This window comes from Drosophila novamexicana, unplaced genomic scaffold, assembly GCF_003285875.2.
Source record: "Drosophila novamexicana strain 15010-1031.04,08,12 unplaced genomic scaffold, DnovRS2.1 tig00000858-arrow-arrow-pilon, whole genome shotgun sequence".
Taxonomy (NCBI): Eukaryota; Metazoa; Arthropoda; class Insecta; order Diptera; family Drosophilidae; genus Drosophila; species Drosophila novamexicana.
In genome coordinates, this window is record NW_020824829.1 from 605,261 (window position 1) to 626,433 (window position 21,173).

General features: G+C 45.5%; 1 protein-coding gene across 2 annotated transcripts in view; it reads left to right on the plus strand.

The window, feature by feature from the left end:
• The window catches only part of LOC115764459 (SH3 and multiple ankyrin repeat domains protein 1), a 35,322-nt gene extending 17,230 nt beyond the window's left edge, over positions 1 to 18,092 (plus strand). The window contains exons 2-11 of one of the 2 annotated variants that reach the window (XM_030707496.1): positions 8,710 to 8,835; positions 8,896 to 9,227; positions 9,371 to 9,539; positions 9,751 to 9,945; positions 10,147 to 10,213; positions 11,772 to 12,212; positions 13,273 to 13,849; positions 13,911 to 15,848; positions 15,923 to 16,317; positions 16,471 to 18,092. In XM_030707496.1, coding sequence (XP_030563356.1) covers positions 8,710 to 8,835; positions 8,896 to 9,227; positions 9,371 to 9,539; positions 9,751 to 9,945; positions 10,147 to 10,213; positions 11,772 to 12,212; positions 13,273 to 13,849; positions 13,911 to 15,848; positions 15,923 to 16,317; positions 16,471 to 17,585 — 5,355 coding nt within the window. In that variant the 3' untranslated portion in view covers positions 17,586 to 18,092. The remainder of the gene's footprint in view (positions 1 to 8,709; positions 8,836 to 8,895; positions 9,228 to 9,370; positions 9,540 to 9,750; positions 9,946 to 10,146; positions 10,214 to 11,771; positions 12,213 to 13,272; positions 13,850 to 13,910; positions 15,849 to 15,922; positions 16,318 to 16,470) is intronic. The other variant, XM_030707497.1, reaches the window with a different exon arrangement.
• The last annotated feature ends 3,081 nt before the right edge of the window (positions 18,093 to 21,173 follow it).

Sequence of the window (21,173 nt, forward strand, 5' to 3'; positions counted from 1 at the left end):
GAGTCTAATCAAAAACATTTCGTTTCATACAAAAATAAAAATAGAAGAGAAATGTTTAATTTTCTGCTTGCGCGGCTGCTGGGGGTGGTTAGTTTTCCAGTTGGGGGCGTAAATAACAGACAGTGAAGAGATAGAGAGAGAGAGAGCGAGACAGGAAAGAGAGAGAGATAGAGAGGGATGGTCGGTAAATGGTTTTTCACGGTTGGCCATAATTAATTTAATGTCTAATGCTCGCTTGTGCATGGCGAGCAATTGGAAAAGTTTGCTCAAGAAATCATCGTCACGTTGACAACAAGTTGGCTGCTGCAGCTGTGGGAGCAGAACAGAGCGTGGGGAATAGTCAGCGGGGCGGGTCAGCTTGGCAGTTGTAGTGGCCAGGCACACGGCTGACATAAATAGCAAAACGCAGAACGTTGGACGTTAGAAAGCCAAGTGGTCAGAACCAATGTGGCCAAGTGGCAATAGGAATTGGCCAATCGTTGTGACTGTTGCAGTTGCACGTTTGCCATCAAATCGATTAGCGCGAGTCATGAGCAGTTGGACATGCTGAGCGTGCTTTGACTTTCGGCTGTTGTTCTTCAAATACCCTGTATGTAAGCAATGAAAACAAATGGACCCAGCGACATCCGTGTGTTTGCCTCTATAATAGCATCCATCTCAGAGACTTAACTTAAGTACATTGTCGTGCATATCATAGTTATATTCGATTTCCTCCATTTGACAAATATCTTGTTCCACCTAGATTTTTTGAATCCCTCATATAACTCAAGCTGGAGACAGCAAATTAGCTAGGTATATTATCATTTAGACCATACACAACTAGAATAGATGACTTTTTGAAATGTTACAGGGTATGTCCTAGTCGGTCATTAGCCATCCTGTTGCTGATTTTGTTGTTGCGTCGTGTGTGTCGTTTCATTGTTCCACATTGACCGTTGGCCAATGACTTTGACATAGAAACAGGCCACAGATCCGACTTGGAAAGTCGCAGCGGCCTTTCACTGTGCAGCAGCGGGTAGCAGCAGGCTAAAGGTATTTCCAGCCTCGCCGCAGCACGCTCCAAGCCCACCTCGCTCTCCCCTGCTCTCCCCAAAAGCTTAAGAACATGCCATTGCACCCGTACCTTTGGGGAGGGCCCAGCCCTTGCAGCTTGTGACCATCCCTTGAGTTGCTGGCGGCGTTTTGTTTCTGTTTTTACGTCTTTACGCCTTTTATTTATTTTCTGTTTGTTTGCTAGAAATGCGTCCCCGCCCTCTTCCCCTTGCCCCAAGGCGCACCTCCTCTCTGTCGCTGTGTTATGAATATGAAAAATGCTGAAAGCATTTCAACGGTACTTTAACCCCACGACAACAACGACGCATATCTTGATATTCATCACATCCCTTTGCCACTCCCCGTGCCCAGCCCTGCCCTGCCCCCAGACCCTGGCTTTAGCCAAATGGGCAGCTTTTGTCGCCTGTTTATTGTCGCCTCTTCGTTGTTGTTGTTGCTGTTGTACTATTATATTGTTGTCGTCGCGCAGGCCTAGACAAATTTGTAACGTACTTTCCGGCGCTCACATACCGGTTCCAGTTTTAGTTCCAGGTCCAGCTCCAGTTCCAGCTTCTGTTCGCCTTTTTAAATTGCCGGAGTCAACAATCATAACCGTTATACATGTGTGTTTTTTTGTTTTATGTGTACATTTGTTTTTGTTGTTGTTGTTGTTGTTGTTGTTGCAGCAGCATTCCTTGTGTGTCTGTGTAAATATTGATTTTATTTTTTCTGTTTTCGGTATGCTTAATGTGAGAAAGCAGGCTAGAAATTTGTTTAGGTGAGCCGCATTAGTTTAACCTTTGAAGCTAAAATACATATTGCTGGAATATCAGCGAGGGGCAAACCACAGTGAAAAACTGTGGAAGTAGCAGGTAGTTCTCATTTCATTCGGTTTGAAATAATATGTTGTGAATGACCATATATTTAGAGGGAAACCCGATTACACTCTAACTGCAAACAAATTCAGATAGTTTAGCTTAAGTGCAGCTTAGATTATAAAGATAACTTCAGGCTGAGGTTTATCCAATTTCTCTTTATTAAATGTATCACGCTGTCCGACCCCATTCGTTTTCAGGAGAAACAGCTAAGTTGAAAGAATACATCTCTTCTACTATCGATCAAAAATGGAGTTTGGTTTCTTAAGGTATCAAATTGGGGCTTCATATTGATCCTCACATCTGCAAATATATTTCAGCTTTATATCGTACAGCACCCAATTGGACAAAAGTTTAATTTTTGTAAGTGCAGCTGTGTTAGACGAACATATAACAAATACAAACACAAGTTTATATTAAAATAATTCGAGATACCCATCCTGTTGTCCATTCATTTTGAGATGGTAGGCGATGTCATTGTCAGGCATCAACAGTTAATATCTGAAAGGTTTGCCAATCTAGCACCCGCTCTGCTTAAAGCCTTTCTCTATTGTCCCTCCCTCTCTGTGCCTCACTCTCTCTACCGAGACTAGTGACATTCTCTTCTGTTTTATTGCAATGCCTGTCACCTGCAATTGCATTCACAGCGCGTGGCTCATGGCTCGTGGCTGATGGCTATAAGACTGTCATGTTGTCCGCATCCTTTGGCAACTACTTGCTGCACTTTTAGTTTACCTTTCGACGGCTGCTGTCAATGTCCTTTGGCCCAGGGCGACAGCGAGACAGCAAGAAAGACAGCGACACAGGGAGGCAGGTAGACAAGCTGCAGCGGGGTGGGGGGGACAGCGAGACAGACCTGATGGGAAGATGTTTGTCTGAATGCAGTCGAGTGTAAAAATATGAATGGCGAATGGGCGGCGGGCACGCCCACAGCTCTGGGGGCAAATAAATTGCATAGGTACACTTAGAGAAAAAGGGCTACAGCTACAAGTGAGACGGGCAGAGATTTAAATTAGTTTTAAGAATAAATAAAAATAAGTAAATAGTTTTTAAAGGGATTACAAAATATCTCGAGTCTTGTATTTAGAAATTGCTGGGCTAAAAAAATTTCTGTAAACAAGAATTTTATTGAGCAGCTTTTGTCCTCGTTTTTATTTAAGTTGAGTGCAAAACACTTGTGTCTTTCTCCGAGTGTACATGCATACGTTCACATTCTACTGGATGGGGAGTTCAATGCACCTATGGGCTCCGCTGATAAATGTTTAGTCAGCGCCTCTGCAGAGCGGCCTCCAATTTACTAGTCAAAGCGTCTTGCAACACTTTCTTCTGGCAATCAGAAGACGAAGAAGATGCTCCTGGCCCCAGCGCTGGCTGTAGGTGGGTATGACAAGCTGCATGCTGCATGCTGCATGCCGCATGCTGTTGCATGTTGCAACACGAAATGCAGCGCAACGAAACTAGTTTTTTATGATAAGCAAAAAGACAGGCACTGAGCCCAGAACAGAGCAGAACAGAACAGAACTGACTGCCCTGCCCCTTAAACAACAAGGAGCCAACCATGGGCAGGCCCTGGGCCAGGCCCATCCTTGCAGCAAGGCGGCTGCTTTGCTTGTAAAGTTGTTGTTGTTGTTGTTGTTGTTGCATTGTGTTGGGTTGTCTAGTGTTCTGTAGGACTTTGAGGCGGCTGCTGCTTGTCTTCTGCAGGCGGCAAAGCGTCATTGACCCCAACTTAAAGGCGGATAATGCAAAAGTTGCAGTTGCAGCGGCAACTGTTGCAACTGTAGGTGCGGCTGCTGCTGCCAAAATTGAAACCAAGCCGAATAAAATGACAGCAATCGCGAGGCCAATGCACGCATAAATGAAACCAACAAAATTCAGAGCCCTGCTCGAGCCCAAAGCGAGTGTCAACTGTCAATGCCACGCCCACGCCGCAACCCAAGTTCAATTCTGGCCAAAAGCTGGTCAAGAATGCGCCCAAGCAAACAGCTAACAGCCAACAGCCAAAGAAAACAACAAAACAAAACTCAATCAAACTCAAAGCGCCGAAACCGAAAACGAAACCCGTTTTTATGGCGCGACAGCTACAACTGAACATGGAGGATGCAGGAAAGAGCATGGGAGGACGCAGCTCCAGCTCGAGCTGTAGCTGGGCAGAGCGTCTGTGCTAGAGATGGGCGCGTGCTCGATGTTTGCACGAGTTTCGGAACTACAGTGAAAACTCTCATAACGGAAAGCTACACAGGCTATCCATTTTTATTTATCATAAGCATAAATAGGATATCGCAGGAATTTAACACCAAATTATTTTTTACGTGTGTTTTTCTTTACTTTTGTGTTTAATCTTATTGCAAACACGGATTGGATTTTGTACTCAACACGACACGCGCTCAGCTCTAGTATCGTGGACTGTGTTGGACTTCGGCTCTGGCTGCGCCTGCGCATTGTTTGGCCACAGAACTTACTCTAATTCAAAGTGCCTCCGATGCTCCGCAGCCCCTTTGACCCCCTCCGACCGAGCACCCTGCCGTCTGCGCTTTGCGGTTAACCACAGGCATCTTCGCCAACGAGCAAAATGTATAAGATGATGTGCCTGGCATATTCCGCCGATCCGATTCCGGCTCCCCCTGCTCCCGATTCGGTTCTGTTCAGTTCTGTGTATTGTTCAGATTACATAAATTGATGTTGAAGCCGCTTGGGCCGCAACTTGAGACGTTGCAGCAGACGCAAAATGTTGCAGAACGAAGCGTTAAATGCGCCCTCGGCTCTGTTTGCCACAATAGCAGGCAATGACAGTTGGCCATCAAAAGGCATTTCTGCCCAGAATTATGATAATCAGAGTGTGTAGAGAGTCTACTATATAATTAGATAATAGCCAGTTTATGGCCCAACGATGAAGATGATGTGCCCCTGACAGCCATCAAATGTAATAAATAATAAATATTCAACATTTTCTACTATTTTATCAGACTTTAATTGACCTTCCCAGACCTAAAACCAGGTGGTTTATTTTTAGTTTATTGCTTGACTAACAAATTAATTTTAATTTATTGACACTTTTAATGGAATTTATTCATTTTGATAGCCAAGTTTGCACAAGCGATTTTGCAGGGAAGGTCGCAGCAAAATTGTCTGGGACAGGAAATGGTAAATAAATATGGAGAGAACTCAGAGAAGAACGGCTCTTTGGAGTTTATTTATAGAGAAGATGAAATAAGGCTTAGCTAAAACAAAAACTAATTTGAAAAATGAGACAGCAAACGGGTTGAACGATTAGGTTTTTAATCCCTAAAGCTGTGTTCGTTTGGGCCAGTCCAGGGCCACGCAAAAGGCAGTCCTACGATTTTTGCATAATAATAAAATAATGTTGGGAGTACGAGGCTTCTTTTCGTATGCTTATAAGTTAAAACTTTCAGAGGCTTGCCAGAGCATCCTGATGCAATTTATTTGTATATGATCTGGATTAGTCTTGGATTTAATTTTATCGTCTGAAGTTATTTATACTTGACAGGCATTTGTCTAAAACAGATTTCAGACAAGTTACATTTTGACTTTTGGCTTATTAAAAGTAGCTCGCATTCAAAATATTAACCCGCATGTAAACTAATTTTGCCCACTGTGCGGCGACATCTTTTCCGTTATCATTTGGTTGACTCTTCCCGTTGGGGCCTTGTCGACTTTGTCAAGGCATTCGGTCGTGCCGTGTAATTCGATACCTTTTTGCAGTGGGTGTTTGTGGCCTGACCGTACAGTAAACTAAATGAAACCGAAGTTTAAGCTATGCTGTGGCTGTCAAACTGTGCATGTGACTGCCAAAACCAAATAGAATACGAAAATAAATAAGAAAACCTAAAGCAAAGCAAATGCTGACGCTAATGAGACCATAAATGTAAAGCCTGCCACAAGACACAGGCCGTGGCGCGAGACGGCGACGGCAAATGCAACAGCGACTCTAATTGCTGCAATAGAATGAGATTACGAGCAACTGCAACAGCAGCGGCAACAGCAGCAGCAACTGCAGCGGCAACTGCAACAGATGGCCGCCAATTGTAGCGACCCAATTGCAATTGACTTGGCCAACTGGCTGGCTGTTTACTTTTTGCTGGCACTGTGTTTATGTTTACCTGCTGACCGTGCCGTCTGTCTGTCCGTCCGTTCGACTGTCTGTCTGCCTGTCTCTCTATCTAACTGTCCGTCTTTGCAAACAATTGCAACAGGCCCGGCAACAACTACTGTTTGACAATTTATCAATGAATGCCTTTTGTTGCTGTTGCTGCTGTTGCTGTTGTTATTGTCGCTGTTGCCATTGTGCGTTGCCTTTTCTTATTGGAACAGGAAGTCGCTTATTTGCTGCAAGTGCGCATCGCATTGACATTTACGCTCTTGGCGCTCTTGAGAAAAACAGCTGAGGCAAATCAAAGCCCACTTCCCACCCCGCTGGCTGCATTTGCATCTTGCTTGCAATTTATTGTCAGCTAAAAGAAATAACAAATGCATATATTCTAATTTAAAATAATATCCCTAAACTTTGTGCTCAGCAAAAACAAGCCCCAACAGACTATAATACGTATAACGCATTGAAGAAGACATCTCGGCAAGGGTATTCATAACTTCGGCCAGCCAAAGCTTGCCATTTCTTTTCTTTTTTTTTTTGAGGGGTATTTTGAAAACTGGGATACTCTTATACAGATTCCCTAACAAAAATACGTGCAACGCGTTGAAGTAGACGCAAGGGTATTTAAGTTTCGGCCAGTCAAAGCTTACCATTTCTTTCGTTTTTTTTTTTGGAGGGATACTTTGCATTGATTTATGGCTTTTTCACCGAAGCACCAAATACATCGAATGCAAAATAAAAATATAAAAAATGGAATATTCCATGTGCCCCAATTTCGTTGCAGCCAGCGGAATTTACGAGCTGCAACAACGCAACAAAATGAGCAAAAATTCTAAATTACTTTTTAGCCTCGCTCTCTGGGCCAGTGCCACGGCCAGGGCCAGGGCCGTAAGCCGTGCCTTGCGGATTGCAAAATCGAAATCAAAACTCATAAAAATGCAATTTGCGCCAACAAGTTGACTTTAAGCAGGGCGCCCGCAAACAGCCCCTGCAAGGAAACCCCAAGTCGAAGTACATAATCCAAATCCGATGGCAGCTTTAGGCCGGGGCGAGACGTGTCTGCAATTTGCATGTGGTGCATGTCACGGGGGAGTTGCCCAAAGTTAAAGGAGAAGAAGAAGCAGCAGCGACAACGAGGGGCGCCATAAAGGGTGTGGAAGGGTGCGCCCGGCATTTGGGGGCGTTTTAGTTTGTGTGGTGGAAATTTATGATTGCGCCGAGGGTGGCGAATTCTGCAGACAGGGCTGCATAGCTACGATTTGTTGCTACATAGCAGCAGTTAAGATCCGGAAATAACTCTTACGTATGCCGAGTTACGTGAGGCTAGTTTAACATTTTACATATTTATGGACGTTCGATAGAATTAGCTTGAGACGAAATGTGAGTGTTTGATAGAACCAAAAACCAAACAGAACAAAGTGATAACAACTTTGTATATTGTTAAAAATAAATCTATATCTCAACATCATTCCACACACTCAATTATTCTAGGTTCAATTGGAATCTTGTCTCTCTTCTTCTTCTTTAACACCTTATACAACACTACACGTAGTCTAATTAGACGTTATATATATAACTCAACCTTTTACTTGATATTTATTCCTTCTAGCGTAGAGTGAAATCTCTGCGAGGTTATGAAAAGGGATGGGGAACCATTAAAAGTTTTCTCATTTTTAAAAAGCTTTTACAACACTACACAACATCGGTAAAGTAGCACACTTCCTAGCACTTGCTATGCCACATTTAACGGCCACATTTGTCACATTACGAATTATGGGCTTTGCCTTAGGGAAACAGTCAGGTTTCCACTCCTAACCAGATCCCAAATTTCTAATCCGAACCCAATTCTGGCCACACATGTGTGCACATAGCACGCACTTTGCATAATTAATGCACTGGCAATGTCACCAGTTACACACTTGAGACTGCAGGGCGAATGACAAACATGAGTACCTATACATATATATATATATATATATATATATATATATATATATATATATATATATATACATATATACATATATATACATATATATATATATATATATATATACATATATATATATATATACGTATATATATATATATATAGAGGGGGTGCGGCAGGGGGAGTGAGAGTTTTCCCATTGCGTTGGAAAATGTTACGGAAGTTCTCTGTGTTGCTTGTTAGTGCCGGAGCATTTTTTTGTATAATTAACAGAAGATATTGCCACTTAAAGGCAACGTTAGAAAAGTAAGAACGTTAAAGTCGGGTGCAAGCGACTGCGTAATACTCTGTTTACAGTAAAGAAACTTGTCGAGGTTATAAATACTTAATGCAAGGCAGTTATAAATGTTCTTTATATTCTGTAACTTTAAGACACGCACGTTGCTCGAAAGGAATATACCCCTTTTCACCTGAAAAACAGAGAATAACTAAGCATGCAATGCCGAACGCTAGATGGCGCTGTTGTCACGCGCTCATTAGCGACAGCATTGTGAGGCGCCCGCATCTGCTGCTTCACCCAACAGGAAGTCTTTTGTGTGTGGGTGTGCGAGTGTGTGCGAATGACTGTGGGTGTATGAGAGGCTATGCGTGTGTAAAGTGAACAACTTGAGCACGTGAATGGCACACCTGATGGACGAGCAGCACTCAGTACTCACTGCAGCCCGACTTGGACTCATCTATTTCTCTTTGTCATATTGCAGGAGCTTAAGGAGAGCTTCAACTATGGCCTCTTTGCGCCGCCCTCGAATGGCAAGGCGGGCAAATTTTTGGACGAGGAACGACGCCTGGGCGACTATCCATTCAATGGACCAGTTGGCTATCTAGAGGTAAGTTGCAGCAGTTGCATATTATGCGTTCAACTGACCCGATCTCCTTTTGCCCCACAGCTCAAGTACAAGCGTCGCGTGTATAAGATGCTGACCCTGGACGAGCGCCAGCTGAAGGCGCTGCACACACGCGCCAATTTGCGTCGCTTCCTGGAGTGCATCAATGGCGGGCATGTCGAGAAGATAGCCAAGATGTGTGCCAAGGGCCTAGATCCCAATTTTCATTGCTCAGAAAGCGGCGAGACGCCGCTCTCCGTGGCCACCGGCGCCAAGAAGCCCAACAAGCTGCTCATTGCCCTGGTCAATGGCGGTGCTCTGCTGGACTACCGCACCAAGGATGGCACCACGGCGCTCCATAGAGCCGTCGAACATGACTCGCTCGAGGCAGTTAGGTGAGACCTATTACTATTTGGGATATACTTCTCCTGACCGATTGTCTGACTGGCTACGAAGCTGGATATTCCCACTCCAGAATCGAAGAATGACCGAAAACCTGATTAAAAATTTGATTAATTGTCATATGTATTTTATACAGCACACTGCTGGAGCTGGGCGCCTCGCCCAACTATCGTGACGGACGTGGAATAACGCCCCTGTACATTTCTATAACACGCAAATGCGAGGCGAAGATCACGGAGAGCCTCTTGCACGATCACGCCACTCTGGGCATACAGGACAGCCAGGGCTGGAACGAGGTGCATCAGGTAAGTCGGTGACGGTCCAGATAGCTTTACGACTTCTATTTATTCATATATATATTTTTTGGTTCTTGTGAAAGCCCCCGCTCCCTATCCAAATTGAGAGAAACTTTGGTGCTGGTGCTGGGAAAGATATAAGATTTGTTTGCTAATTGATTTTTACTTCTCTTCTGTCTAACTTTAAACGCTTGCCTAACTATTGTTAAACTGTGCTCAGGCCTGTAGGCATGGCCTGGTGCAGCACTTGGAGCACTTGTTGTTCTACGGTGCTGACATGGATGGACGCAATGCGTCCGGTAACAGCCCGTTGCATGTTTGCGCTGTTAACAACCAAGAGGCTTGTGCTAGAATGCTTCTCTTTCGCGGCGCACAACGCGGTGCCCAGAACTTTGCCAACCAAACTCCCTATCAGGTATTTAAAACAAAAACGAATCCAAATTAAAGTCTGACACACTTTTAGCTACAGTTAAACGTAATATATACTCGTATATACTTATAATATACTAGTTGTCTTCATGGTACTTTTCACGTAGTTTTGCTTGTAGTCAATCCGAATTTAGTGCCTAGCCAAGCTTCTGGTTTCACTCTGGGCTAATATAACTTTATTCCTCAGGTTGCTGTCATCGCTGGCAACTTGGAACTTGCCGAGATAATTGAGAACTACAAATCGGAGGATATTGGTGAGTGTAAACGAGCCTATCGTAATCATACAAACATTCATTCGCACTCACACAAATCACGGAACGTTGATATCATTTCACGTAATCTAAAAAATGAATGACAGACTCGAGTGATTGATGACCCACATTCAGCCCGAAGCGCTAGAGCGCTTTTTTACAATAAATTTGTGGAAAACGGCCCAAGTTATTTTGGCCAATTTTGCTTAATAAACATGATATCAACGTTCCTGAAACGCATCGACCAATCCCAATCGACTCGTACTCGACATTGACATATATTGTACTTTTTACTCATACTCAGCCTCGTTTACCACTCAGTTAATCCCATTTTTTTGTCACACCTTGATTTATTTTAGTTTTCTCGAGTTTCCTCTACTCAATCTATAGTATCTATAGCCTAGATCAATTCCAACCGATTTTTATGCTCTGTTTTAATCACTTTTAGTCCCAAAATCCCTTAAAAAACTGTTAAGTTCTTAAAGACACTTAAACTGTTCATATCAAAATCATATATCAACAAATCATTTCATCATTTAGGACTCCTCGAATCGAAAATCATTTTTCATATATATCAATTAAACATACAACATTTGGCTCATATTATATAACAAACGCTATATGTACAAGATTTTATATGTATTTGCCTTGCATATTTTTGCATTTGCTTGAGATATATTTTCTATATATACTACCTCTCTTTCTATATATATATATGCATAGTACTTATTCGTAACTGTAACTTGTTTCAATTTTTGCTCGTGTACTCGTTTGACTCTCACACCTCATTGCCACGTCTATATATCTCTCTTTCTCTTTCTCTGTCTGTGTCTCTCTTGGCTGTCTTGTTCAATGTTTTGTTAAATTTTTACCGTTATCCATGTATTCATACAGCATACATAACCTATACATCATATTGTTTAGCTAGTTTGTTTTTGCACATTACTAGAATGTGAACTTTTTGCTACATTTTGCTTTATCCTACGGTCAATTGCCTTGAGCTACATTCATGCAGCAGAGCAGTAAGTACAGTAAGTAACAGAAGAACCTTTGGTGTACCGATCCCAAGTGTTAGCATCCATAGGAAATGGTCTAGGAATTTGATCCTTTATTTTTTGTCTTTATATTTTATTTGTTTTTTTTTTTTTTTAATGCGAGTATGCCCGATTCTAGATTCTAGATTGAGTAGAGCTAGCTAGGGTTGAGCAATAACATATTCTGCCTAACATGCGTCAGTTATGTTAGTTAACAGCTGTTAAGAAATGACAGTCTCTTATCGAACATTTGCTCATCTCTAGCACAGCCCGCATAAGCCATTATCATAAACCTGGAATCCGGATGGTTTCGCCACAAACTTGGCCACAAAATGTGACAAAAATACATAACCATAGCTAACAGAAAAATATATGTATCAGAGCCCTTTTCCCCAACACCGCGACACATAAACCCAGCTCTTTAGCTGCGACTGACAAAACTCTTCCCACAACAAGAACAATAACCACAACACACACACAAATATACACGTATAAATCGCAAACTATCCTTACTATCCACATCGCAGTACCCTTCCGGGGACCACCGCGCTACAATCCGAAGCGCCGCTCGGGCATCGGCTGGCTGAGCGCCAACGGGGCCGCTGGCGCTGGGCTGCTTGCTGCGGCTGCCGGTGGGCTGGGTGGTGCAGGGGGCGCTGGTGCCGGGCCAGGTGGCGGCATGTGTGTGAATGGCAACGGAGGCGGCAGCCTGATGGGCACGCTCTCGCGCCAGCAACTGCAGCAGCTGCAGCCGCACCAGACCCAGAACCAGCCCCATAACCATAACCAGCACGTGCAGCATTTGCACCACCAGCACCAGCACCAGCAGCCGCATCTGCAGCTGCACGGCCCGCCCTCGCCCTGTCCATCGGAGCACATGCTGGGCGCCTACAGCTCGGCCAGTTCGAGCCTATCCGAGGGCTCGTCGGGACATCGCTCTCACGAGGACGACATCAGCATTGTGACAGGTAATGGAATTTACTTTGATTTCGCCTTTTACCTAAGTTCTCCTTAAGTTTATTTATAATTTCAATTAATTTAAAATGGAGCATCATCAATTGAGGCTTAGGGTTTACTAAGAGAGAGCCATACACACACATATATTTCGGTATTACTGTACATATTTTCTGCTTTTACTATAATGAACAATGTATAAACCCAAGAAAAGGTCAAGTATTAAATTTGCAACGATTCAAGCATGCGTATTAGCTTTAGTTTAATTTAAGAATATAGTTTATTTTTTATGTAATCCAATTCCACAAGTGCATGTCTTTTACCTGTTTTTAAAAGAAACAGTTTATGATAATTATCGATTTTATCAATATACTTAAGCACGTTTTTAATCGATTACAAATTCACACTGTGACTCAGTTATCGATAAATTGTTCAACGATTCATTAGGCCGAGTGAATCATGCGAATCAGTCATATTTACACTTAATATATCTAACTGACTGACTGACTGAGGCTTAACGCGCAGACTCTGTAACAGATGTTTACTTAAAAAAACTAGGACTGGGTAGGAAAATGGGAAAGTAGCCGACAGTTGAGACATAACAAACAAATAAATAGAGGTTACCAATGGTGAAAAATTCACCCCGAGGATCGGAAACTGGGTGGGAAGTAGACTTTAATTAAATGAAAAGCACGTTGCACGGGCAACGCCGAGTAATACCAAATAGCAGGCACATAGAACAACTCATTCACTTGTAGATTAATTAAAGACACATTCGCTGCAAAATAATGAGTCGCCCGCAATTTCGCCCGTGTCTAAGCGATTCGCCACGCAATTATTCCAGCCACATTCACAAATGTCTCGAAACGCATTGCTTCTTGTGCTCACCTCTCCTTCCTTCCGCCTGTAATATACTTTCCACTCTCTACATTCGCATGTAATCGTCATACTCAATGTTGTCTCTGTCCAGCTCCCAGCTCCGGCTGTGGCTCCGGCTGCAGCACGGAGCTGGTCAAATCATTTGTCCGTGGACCTATCGACTTACTTGATTTTCCGCTTTTGCCATCCGCACAGATAAATCGCTGGGCGACACCAGCGACATCATCAGCGACTCGTCGGGCGTGGGCACCAATTCGGATTCGGCGGCCTGCTCGATCGGGCATCCCAGCACCACGGTGGTGTGCATGGAGCCCTATGCGGGCAATACAGTGGGTCACATACGGCTGCAGCCGGGCGATGTGATCGAGGTGGTGGGCAGCACCGACTGCGGCCTGCTCGAAGGCTATGTGCGCGGCACCAATCAGTCGGGCTTCTTTCCCGCCGACTGCGTGCAGGAGGTGAATCTGCGCCAGAAGCACATCACCAATGTGATGACCGCCAGCACGGGCATGGCTGCTCCACAACAGCAGCAGCCGCTGCAGCCACAGCCCGCATCCTACCAGGGCTCGCCCCAACTGAGCCTGGGCGGGCACTCGGGCAGCTCTAGCACGTTGCTCCATCAGCCCCATCAGTCGCCCTCGCTCTCGATGACCAGCAACGGCTCCTGCCAGCAGCAGCAGCAGCAACATCTGCCGGAGGGCAATGGTGGCCACATAGGCAACAATTCCATTGGACAATATAGCAGCGCCACAGCGCCTCGCATCAAGAAGGGGTAAGTTTGCTTTCTAATCCTTGTCAGGTCTCTTATTAATCCACATGCTGGAATCTTTCAGGGCCTACAATGCGCCCCGCTCGGTGGTGCTGCATCGGGCCAAGCGGGGCTTTGGCTTCATTTTGCGCGGCGCCAAGGCCAGCTCCCAGCTGATGCAGCTGCGTCCCTCCGAGCGCTTCCCGGCACTGCAGTACTTGGATGACGTGGATCCCGGCGGCGTCGCCGACATGGCCGGACTGCGTCCGGGCGACTTTTTGCTCACCATCAACGGCGAAGATGTCAGCGCCGCCTCGCACGAGCAGGTTGTCGAGATGATACGCTCGGCGGGTGCCCTGGTCAACATGACCGTGGTCTCGCCACAGTTTCCGCTCCAGATGCAGGCTAGCGCTCAGTACTTGCCGAGTGGCGCACGCGCCGGCAGCCAGCATCTGAACAGTGGACCCAGCACGCCGCAGAGCGCGCACCGCCAATGCGCCACGCTGCCGCGCAAGATGTCCATGGGCCCGGGCAGCCATGCCAGCGGCAGCTCCGCCTCGGGCGGCGGTGGCAGCGTGCGCATGGCGCCCATGCCGCCACGACGTGATCCCAAGACGACGCTTAGTGTGGGGCGGGCCAGGGCCAAGTCTATGGTCGCCGGCCTGGAGAATGGCGGCGAGAAGGAGCAGGACGAGGTGCCGCATACCAAATCCAATTCGGTCGAGTCCATTGCCACGCCCACGCCCACACATCCGGGCACACCGGTGCAGCTGCGCACGGCCAGCATCAAGGCGCGGCCCACATCCAGCCGCATCACCGCCGCCGAGCTGGAGGAGCTCTTTCAGCGGCAGCAGGGCGAGGGCAGCGCCTCGAGCGCTAGCCGTTATGCGACCATGATGACCAGCTCGCGTTTCCAGTCGGGCACGGACAGTGGTGCCGCCACGCCCCCAGCTGCCAATGGCTCGCCCATGCGCACCGGGCCGCTGGTCTATGGCAGCGTCGCCGAGATGAAGCGCAAGACAGCCAGGAGCAAGCACGGCAGCGGCACGCTGCGTGGCAAGCCGGTGGCCACGCCCACGGTAGGTGGGGCGATTGTTGGCAGCGGTCGCGATCAGAAGCGTTTCCACTCGACACCCGATCTGCACGGACCGCAGCTGCACGGCTCCGCCTCGTCCATCTGGCAGGCGGCGGGCAAGGGTCACCACTCGCAGGACGACGTGGCCACATTGCACGCCTCGCTGCAGCGTCTCAACACGGCGGGCAACAAGGAGGAGAGCAAAGCTGCTGCTGCCGCTGGTGGAGCAGTGCTGCCGCCGCCCAATCACCCACCGCCGCCGCCGCCCGTCGGCCAGGTGGTCAAGGTGGAGACACGCAGCAGCGTATCGGAGTACGAGAGCACAATATCCTTGCAGCAGAAGCTGAAGAAGCGCGCCGAGAATGACGCAGTCACCTCGGCGGCCATCGATGGCGTCCAGAGCAGCTTCAATCCATCGGCCAATGCCAAGATCTATGCCTCGCCCCAGGAGCTGCGCAACGTGATGGCCTGGAAGCTGCGGCAGGCGCAGGAAAAGCCGCAGCAGGAAGCCGCCTCACAGCAACAACAGCAGCAGCCGCAGCAGCAACATGTCAGTCAATATGCGGCGCCCACTCAGCTGCGTGCTCAAGCGCCTGCTCCGGCCGGCTCCCACTATGCGGCGCCACAGCTACAGCAGCAGCAACCAACAACAGCCGCAGCAACAGCAGCAGCACCTCAATCGCCGCCAGCTCCGACACCGCCGGCGCCACAACCACCGCCAGCAGCAGCAGCAGCTGCACAAGAGCAGCAGCAGGCGAATGGCAATGCAACGGCAACTGTTGCAGCTGCCACAACTGGCGCGGCACCGCCCATTCCCGAGCCAGATTACAGCTGCAGCGAGTCAGATGGCGAGGATGAGAACTCGATTCTGGTGGCGCGCAACACGAAGCTCAATGAGAAAATTGCGCTCTTCGATGTGCCGGAAACAAGCGGCAACAGTCAGGCCAGGTAAGTGCCACAAATAGCTGTTAACCGGACTCATGCCTCCACTTACTCCTGCCCCTCTCTCTGTCCCTCTTTAGCGGCAGCAGCTCTGCCTCTGGCTCAGGTGCCTCCATTTCGCACTCGCTGTCCGTGGAGGAAATTCAGCGCATACGCAGCAATCTTAAGACCTCCAAGTCTTCGCCCAACGGCTTCCTTAAGAAGGAAGACGAACAACCGCAGCAACAGCAGCAGCAGCACCCGCAGCAGTTACTGCCACAGCCTGCTGCTGGCGAGGACGAGTGCGACAACAGCAGTTCCGGCGTGAGCAGCGATCAGGAGCTGCTGGCCACGTGCGCCGGCAAGCCCACGGATACCATCAAGAAGAAGCCAAGCGTGACCATTGTCGAGGAGCCTAAGACCATACCCGATCCGCCGGCTAAGCCCCTGGCCAAGACAACCATCAGTGTTGGTGCAGCAACGGCAACAGCAACTGGCAACACAAAAGCCAGCAGCAACATTAACGCGGGCACAAATGTGGCCCATGCTGCTGCTGCCTACGAGGCGGCCACCAAGTCCACGTCCACTGGCAATCTCAACAACAATGGCAGCGGCAATCACAACAACAACAGCAGCAACAACACAGCAGCAACAACAACGCTGACAGTTAAGCAACTGGTGCAGCAGCAACATGCACCAGTTATACAGCAGCAGCAGCAACAGCTGAGCAGCAAGGCAGCAACAACAGTTGCTAACAAGCTGCCAGCAACAGCAGCAACAGCTCAAGTCAAATCGAATCAGCCGGTGCTCAGCCCTCAGGTGCTGGGCCGCATACCCAATGTGCATCACCAGCAACAGCTGCAGCAACAGCAGCAGCTGCATCATCAGTCGAATCCCAATCTGAAGCTGATTGCCACACAGCAGCAGATACTGCAGCAGCAACAGCAGCAACTGGCGCATCAGCAACACTTGCAGCAGATACTCAAAGCCAAAGCAGCGGCCGCTGGTGGTGCCAGCACTGCCGCCCTGGTGGCCAAGCAGCAGCAGCAGCTGCACAAGGGCCACGACTCGGAGCTGGAGCAGCGCTCCGATCTGGATGATGACGACGGCGAGCTAAGTCCGTCGCCGCCGGCCAAGGCCTTTCAGCGTCACAATTCGCTCACGCGTAAACAGGCAGCGGCCATTGCCATGCAGCGTGGCGCCACGCGCACCACCGCCGTCTCGCTGGTGCAGTTGCCGCCGCCCCTCGAGGCGGAAAGCGACGGTGAGCCAACACAGCAGCAACATCTACAGCACCACCAGCAGCAGCAGCAGCAGATGGCCACGCATATTGTGGGCATGCTGCCCAGCGGTCAACTGGTGGCTGTGCCTTCTGCTGCCGTTGCTGCTGCTGCTGCTGTGCCGCAGCCGGGCAACAACAATCTACAGCTGTGCACCGAGAATCTGGTACTGGCGCCGCCGCCGCAATTCTGTGATTGCAACGATGCCAAACACGCGCCGCAGTACCATCCACAGCAACAGCAGCAGCAACATCTACAGCAGCAACAGCAGCAGCTACTGCAGCAGCAGCAGCGTCACCAGCAGCAACTGCAATTGCTGCAACAGCAACATCAGCAGCAGCAGCAGCAGCAACAGCAGCAGCAGCAGCAACAACAGCAGCATCAGCGGCTGTCTGGTGGCGCTGGCGCTGGCGCAGTGGGCACCTTGGGCCGTGTGCGCATTGTCGGCGCCATGCCCAAGGCCAATCATCACAGACTGCACTAAACCAATCGATATATAGTATATAATCGATAATTCAACAATTTGCCAAAAACGTTAAAACGTTAATTAGAATTACATCAAACAGTCATTGCCATTCACAACGAATAGCTGCACTCGAAATTAATACACACACACACACACACACATATGCGCACCTTGGCAGCATGTTGCCAGCAACATGTTTTCGAATCAATTTTAACTGCAACATGTATGCAAATGCTATCGATGTATATTAGTAAAATTAACATTTAATTGAAAAGCATAAAAATATAACATTCAAGTTCAAAGCATGTAAAAACATATACTAAAAAAATCACGTTAAAAAAAGGTAATTAGTTAATAACGCAATATGGCACGAGCACGATTTTTAATTTGTTTAATTTCGAAAAAAAAAAACAAAAGAAAGAAATGTTCTTTTATATTATTATATTTATTGCGTGTGATATAAATTTATGTACGCGGCGTAAACGCAGCAAAGTAGAAAAAAGAAAAAAGAAGAAGCAAAAATAATATTGAAATATTTTTAATCGAGCATTCGAAACATGTTTGCAATATTTAAGTAAAGTTCAATTTATATAAATCTTAAACATTAAGTTCTTAAAAATTGAAAACAAACTGAACCTATTACGAAAGACTCAGTTTGTTTTCGAGCTGCACAAGTGGAAATTGTCGCGATTGTTGTGGAAATGCTCAATCACAAATGTTTGCATTATGGTTATCCACAACAAATGCCCGTGACAAGCGTTAATCATTAGCCTAAGCATCGAGTGTCTAACTAGAAGCTAGAACTTTGTTTCAAGTGCATTTCAACTGCATTTCAATATCCATCCATCCATTCATCAATATTCACGCGTTCGAATGCACAAACCATTCAACACTCACATCTAATCTACAGTTTAGTGGTACTCTTTAGAGGAACAAAAGTAATAATAATAATAACAATAATAATGCTACTAAAAGAGTTTGAATTTGCGCATTTAGTCGAGTCGAGTCAAATGAAATACAGTAAACTATACTTAACTAAATCACTACAAGTAATTACCTAATTAACAATTAAACGCATTTTTAAAAAGCATATTTAATATAACTTATAACGAGCGGCAAAACTTTTGTAAGCGTACATTTTTGGTAGTAAAATTTACAGATTTTTACTTTTAACGCTCTTTTTGTATAATTGTTTTTTAGAGAGAATCTTTAACTTGCGCAAGTATTACAAAGTAAAATTGAAAGACACATAAAGATAACATAATTCAAATATAACGATATAACGATAATACTATTGAAATTGAAAGAGGTTCTCAAGTATTTGCAGGCACTTGCCGCAAATGATTGTTAAGGACTCATGAAAATACAGAAATGCGTATTCACAAGTAACAATTATTATGACTAAGGCTGATTTTATTGCATAATAGTACGTGCAACATGCAACGTGCAACATTTAACATTGATTACTAGTAATTAATCACATTTAAAAACTCAACTAATGCAACAAACAGGCAACAGGCAAAGGCATTTACACTGTTTAAACAAAACCCGTTAAATGAAAGTGTCGCAAATAATTTATAACTAATAATAATAATAAGCTAAATATTTAAACATTTAGTATTGGCAGGCCGCACCTTTGCACTAGCATCTAAGTGTTGAAAAGTTATTAATCATAGCCCCACACATACATACATACATACATGCATTCACACACACACGAATACACACGCGAATATACATGAACATTGGCAAAGCTAAACTCTAATTAGACTTAGCACACTATTTAGTTCCCGCAATAGTTTCTAATTATTTGTAAATCATTTTTAGTTCAGCACCTGCCCCCCAGCCAACCTCCTTTTAGCCCTCTAATTTTAGCCAAGCTTGTTTTATGTTTAAGTTAACTGCGTGGATATATCCATGTCGAGTTGTCATGCACGTCCTACCTATCAGAACTATACCATATACTATAAAACACACACACATACATATAGATCGGGTACATGCAAAGTAAGCGAGTATGATAAATATGCTATACACATTTATAATGTTAAACAATTGAAGCACACATACATACACACACACATTGAATGTATTTACAATTGTGGAATATAATTATATTAAGTCATAAAATATGCAATTATGTATTATGAACATGCGTATAAAGAAATCAATAAATATGAATGAAAATTATATCAACGGGATGCTTATATGATTTTTGCATGGAATTGATCCTTACGAACCTAATCTATGCTAGAATGTCCTTTTCACAAAAATATCTATAACTTACCGAAATCCTTGCGGATTTGCAATGGACTTGGTGCGTTAGGATTGCAATCAGTAAATCTATCGAACTGCATAAAAACATAAAGGGGTCATCTACGGATCAATGATCCTTTTTCTTCGGCTATATCTTTTCAGATCCTGATGAGTCAGGTGCTAAGCGATGTGTATGAAGCAGGATATTCAACTGTCCAAAGGACATCTATTGCGTCCTCGTAGTTTCCGAGACATTTCCACGATTAAAATTTGACAAGTCCTGGATCCTTAGATAACCCCCTACTGTCTTGATGCAGTTTTCTGCAGTTCGTCCTTGCAATCCTAAAACACCAAGTCCATTGGAAATCCGCAAGGATATGGCCGAGTTATGGCTATTTGTATGAAAAGATAACCATATTTTTAGCTATAGCTCGGCCACATCCTTAATGATATCAAAAGGATATACCTTTTTAAAATCGTGAAGATCAGTATTGTCGATTGGCATTCAAGGATTTCCAAGATTCGACAAAAAAATGTTCTTTCAGTATCGGCAAGGGGGTTAGTCAGAAAATCGAAAATTTCAGGACTAACTTTGCCATTTGAAGACCTATCGGGCTGTGCTTTGGTCAGAAAATAGTCCTCGTCCTTCCATTTAAGAATATTCCACCCGAAGGACGATAGTCCTTCAAACAGCTGAGAAAAAATTGATTTGTTGTAATCAAAAATTAGGCCATAACTCGGCTATATCCTTGCGTGTCCTGATCCGTGTCAAAAACATTGTATTGAGCAGGTCTACCAACTGGCCAAAGGACATCCAAATCGTCCTTGTAGTTTCGGAGATAATAAGGATTTTGTGTCAATTGCCCATTTCCTTGCATTCGTCGCTGAAAAAATAACCAAGTCCAGGACTCTTAGATGTTGCCCTGCCGATAAAATCAATTGCATACCAGAAAGGGGCATCCGGAAGCTTTACATTACCTGCAGCTGCCAACAGCTGGCCGTTAAACCTAACAATTTTTGCCCCTTACAAAAAGAATTTTGCCAAATTATGGCTATGAATAGAATGTCCTTATTTGAAAAATAGGCATAATTCGTCAACTACAAGTACTATAAAAATTTGCTTTGGCCTACTTTTAGTCCTAATTCATACCAAATGTTTGACATAGGATTCATCAGGATACGCAAGGATATGACGGATCTATGAGACTTTATCTGCATACGCAATTGTACATTTTTCTTCTCACTTTAAAAGGTCTTTCGTCCTTTTTGTTGTATATTGCAGATTTTCCTTGTAGATTTTCGAAATGCGTTAGGATCGTTAGAACTAATTGCGCCAAATGGCATCAAAAC